The sequence below is a fragment of the Nanorana parkeri genome, unplaced genomic scaffold (assembly GCF_000935625.1).
Source record: "Nanorana parkeri isolate BGI_ZX_2015 unplaced genomic scaffold, ASM93562v1 scaffold1354, whole genome shotgun sequence".
Classification (NCBI taxonomy): domain Eukaryota; kingdom Metazoa; phylum Chordata; class Amphibia; order Anura; family Dicroglossidae; genus Nanorana; species Nanorana parkeri.
This window is the reverse complement of record NW_017307622.1, coordinates 321,185-325,782: the sequence shown is the minus strand read 5'-3', so window position 1 is coordinate 325,782 and position 4,598 is coordinate 321,185. Positions and strand designations below refer to the sequence as shown.

Sequence of the window (4,598 nt, the reverse complement as noted above, 5' to 3'; positions counted from 1 at the left end):
TGACCTTACTCCCTCTTTTTTTTTTTTTTTTTTTTTTTTTTTTTTTTTTTTTTTTTCTTCTAGTTCTTCTGGAGAAGATCTTTCCTTGCCATGGCAGACCAAAGTAAGGGTTCCACCAGCTCTTCAAAATCCCAAAGTGTTCTCACCTGGGAGCAAGTAGAACGCTTGAACAGCTTCCTGACAGAAGTGGTTCCCATCCATGGACGCGGCAACTTTCCTACCTTGAAGATCACGCTGAAAGAAATTGTGCAGATGGTCCGCAGTAAACTGGAAGATGCTGGGATCAAAGTCAGGGATGTGAGGCTCAATGGCTCAGCAGCCAGCCATGTCTTGGTGAAGGATAATGGTCTTGGCTATAAAGATCTGGACTTGATATTTGGTGTCAATGTGCCCTCAGAATCCGAGTTCCAGCTTGTGAAAGACGTGGTTATTGGTTTGCTTCTGAACTTCCTGCCCAAAGGAGTAAATAAGGAAAAAATCAGCCCAGTGACTCTGAAAGAGGCCTACGTCCAAAAGCTGGTCAAAGTCTTCACAGATGCAGACAAATGGAGCCTAATATCCCTCTCCAACAAAGACGGGAGGAACATCGAGCTAAAGTTTGTGAACTCCATCCGCCGTCAGTTTGAGTTTAGTGTAGACTCCTTCCAGATTGTCCTGGACTCTCTGCTCTTCTACCATGACTGCTCTGAGAATCCCATGTCCGAGCACTTCCACCCCACAGTCATTGGCGAGAGCGTGTATGGAGACTTTGAGGCATCTCTACACCATCTGCGCAACAAACTCATAGCTACAAAGAACCCAGAGGAGATCCGAGGTGGAGGCCTCATGAAGTACAGCAATCTGCTAGTGCGTGACTTTAAGCCGGCAGACAAGGAGGAGTTCAAGTCCCTAGAACGTTACATGTGCTCCCGTTTCTTCATAGACTTCTCCGATATCTTTGAACAGCAGCGCAAGATGGAGTCCTACCTCCAGAACCACTTTATTGGCGAGGAGAAGAGCAAGTACGACTACCTAATGATCCTGCGGAGAGTGGTGAACGAGAGCACGGTGTGTTTAATGGGACACGAACGCAGACAGACTCTGAATCTCATCTCCCTGCTGGCGCTCCGGGTGCTGGCAGAACAGAACATTATACCCAATGCCACCAATGTCACCTGCTACTACCAGCCCGCCCCTTACGTCAGCGACGCCAACTTCAGCAATTACTACATTGCCAACACCGCCGTCTCCTACAGTCACTCCTATCCGACGTGGCTTCCTTGCAGCTAGAGGTTGTGATCCTCTTATGATCTCTGGGATGGTGGACCCTTGACTTTAACACTGTGGACACTAGTTGACCTCTACTGGAAGGTGGCCTGGGCCACTCCTGTGAAAATAAGTCACTTTTTTGTTTTTGGCCGTGTGCCCCAAGTCTCCTGGCTTTACTAAAAAAAATGAATGTGATCCTGTAAACTTTATTAGTGCTGTGAGTCTAACTCCTGTCTAACGAGCAACAGTCTTCTGGGTCTGCGGGCCAACAGTGGAGAGGTCAAACCCGTGTCTATGCTGGTTAAGGCCTTGACTTTCTTTTAAAAAAAAAAAAAAAAACCAATCAGTGTTGACCGTATAGATGAGCCGAATTCCAGCAGGGTGAGGACTCGTCAACGGCTTGATCTAACTTTTGTTTCCCGCAGGCTGGAAGATTTTGCTTTTTTGAGTCTTGGTCTTTAAAAGACCTTGAAGAGGGGCAGGGAGGGATAAAAATAAAATTTATGGGGAAAAAAAAAATAAAATTTGAGAAATTTTTGTTGAAAAAAATTAAAATGAAGGAGGAAAAAAAAGTATTAGAAAAAGTGTTAATTTGTGTGTTGTGGGTGAGGGCTCTTTAATGCAGGAGGGTTTCTATGCAATATATATATTTTTGTTGACGTGGATATTCTATTTATGTTTTGTAAGACGGAAGATACTTGTGCCTTACCTGCGCAGCGTGGACATATCACTACCCTCCCTCGTCGGGGTTTACTATAGGACTATAGTGGGCGGGTGCAAAGACCTATTTTTGGATTTAGTCAAACTGCCGAAGACCGGCTTTGACTTCGAGGGGGTTTTTTTTATTTTTTATTTTTTTCCCCCTCTGTGGTGTCGCTAGTTAAAAATGGAAATATGAAGCAAAAGATGTCGAGGGATGTTTGATGTGTGTGTGGTTTTGGGACTTTTCAGATTGCACCCTGTGGGGTTTGTGGGCTTCAGGAGATGGAGTAAGGTCTGACTCTCTCCTTCCTGTTGTGCTGTAGGTGGTGGGAGTGAATGAGATGTGTGCACAAATTTCTTTTTTTTTTGGTAAGTTGGGGTTAAATTTCGCACTTCAGATAAATTTGAAGGCCAGATTCCATTTTACGCTCCATGGACCATCAGATGTTGCGGAGCCAATCTACGTTTAGAACATTCCTATCGAATTTGGAATCTGGTTGGTGACTGCTAATTCCTGGGCACATCGACCTCTGCATCAGAATCTGTTCCATCTTCTGTATTGGGTCCATCTAAAAAAAAAAAATGCACATTTTGGTTGAATGTTGGTGTGATCAGCTGCCTCTGTTCTTCTCCTGTATTGGGTCCATCTAAAAATGTCATCCTTGGTTGAATGTTGGTGTGATCGGCCTTCTGTTTCAATTTTCTGTATTGGGTCCATCTAAATCTTTGGGGGCAAGTGTGATTGACCTTCTCCTGTATTGGATGACCTTTTTGGATGGATCCTTGGTTGGATGTAGGTGTGATCAGCCCCTCTGTTCATCTTCTGTAGTGGATCGATCGCCACATTTTGCCTTTAGTTGGTGTGTTCAGCTGCCCCATTGTCCTGTTCATCTTCTGTATTGGGTCCATCTAACACTTTCACCTTTTGAATGTAGGTGTGACTGGCCTCCTGCTCACTAACCTCCATCTGTATTGGGTCCTTACATTTTCATCTTTGGCTGTAGGTGTGACTGGCCTCTGTACATCTTCAGTATTGGGTCCATCTAAATCATCTTTTGGATGCGAGTGTGACTGTCTTCCTCATTGTTCTGGATGACATTTTTGGATGGGTCCCCGGTTGGATGTAGGTGTGATCAGTCCCTCTTCCTCATCTGTAGTGGCTCAATCTCCACATTTTGACTTTAGTAGGTGTGGCCAGCCGCCCCATCGTCCTGTTATCTTCTGTATTGGGGCCTTCTAACAATTTCATCTTTGGCTGTAGGTGTGATTGGCCTCCTCCTGTACATCTTCTGTATTGGGTCCATGTAAATATTTCATCTTTGGATGCGAGTGTGACCGTCTTCCTCATTGACCTCTGTTCTTCTGTATTGGATGTGGGGCTCTGCAGCAGCCTTTGATATCAAGCAGTGGAGCAGGTCAATGCCTTGGCAGTTGAGTCCCTAAAATACAAGTTGGTGGCCTCAACAGACCTGTCTGGATAGGAATATGGGAGCCACCATTGACTTGGTTTTGAAGGTCTAAGTGAACAGGGTTGTCAATGTAATATCAAGTGAGCCACTGACCCAGAACCAGCATGCAGCTGGTGAAGCAGGAACTACTGAACGTGTATGTTAGTTATGGGCCAGTAATGAAGAGTTTACAGGACGGCCTTGGGGCTTGCACCTTCAGTCTGCATGATGGCCCCCATATTTGCTGGGCTGATTCCCCAATTGTCCAACGTGCCTTAATGTGGATCGGTACAGGATGTCTTAACTAATCAAGGTGCACTTGTAGCTGTAATGTGGTGTATGGGTCTTTATATGACTGAAGGTCATGCACAGACTGCATGTGAATACAGCAAACCTTGTGATTGGTAGAAAATGCAATGGGGGAGGGGGGGAATAGACATTATAATTGTATTGAATGCCAATTTCTGTGTTCACTAGTCCTATGGGCAACACTTTGCTTGGCTCAGGATCTTCTTCTGTTCTGTGACTGATAGCTGAAGCCAATTCTGATGAATATTCTGTGCACCCCCTGCTATGGACTCTGCAGGAGCAGGCCATCTGGCTCCACCCCTGCTATGGACTCTGCAGGGGCAGGCCATCTGACTCCACCCCCCCACCATGGACTCTGCAGGGGCTGGCTTTCTGACTCCACCCCCAGCATGGACTCTGCAGCGGTTGGCTGCCTGTTATCACAATTTACTGCAGACTTTGCAGCGACTGGCCGGCTGGCACCACCTCACACCGAGGAGCCCGCAGGCACTTGCCACCCACACAATCTTTTGCCACCATTTGCACATAAACTGTACTGTTGCCAAAGCTTTTCCTAGAACCCGCTCAGGAATATTCTGTAACTTATCTTACAGTGCTGCACATTGAAAATAAACCTTGACAAATCTATCTCCTTGTCTGACCTGTTTTATTTGCTTTCATTGAAAAGGTATTAAAGGGTAAAAGCCATATACTGGTGTGGATGGGACCAGTGTGGCTGCCAGGAGAGGGGAGTGCCTTGCATCGGAGGCTTTTCACATGGGTATTGCTTGTCATATATTCATTAAACTAGTTCTGTCACATGAGCTGGTTGATGGGGGATGACAAAGTCCTGGGAACCAACCACAATCTCCCTGGACTGAATGCAGTAGGTTGGTGTTCTCAAATCACATC

At 45.8% G+C, this 4,598-nt stretch overlaps 1 protein-coding gene across 1 annotated transcript in view; it reads left to right on the top strand.

Annotated features, from left to right (window-relative positions):
• FAM46C (family with sequence similarity 46 member C) overlaps positions 1-1,375 on the top strand; it is a 16,671-nt gene extending 15,296 nt beyond the window's left edge. Inside the window, exon 2 of the mRNA XM_018569552.1 lies at positions 64-1,375. Within this exon, the coding sequence (XP_018425054.1) occupies positions 91-1,269 (1,179 nt within the window). The 5' untranslated portion in view covers positions 64-90 and the 3' untranslated portion in view covers positions 1,270-1,375. The remainder of the gene's footprint in view (positions 1-63) is intronic.
• The last annotated feature ends 3,223 nt before the right edge of the window (positions 1,376-4,598 follow it).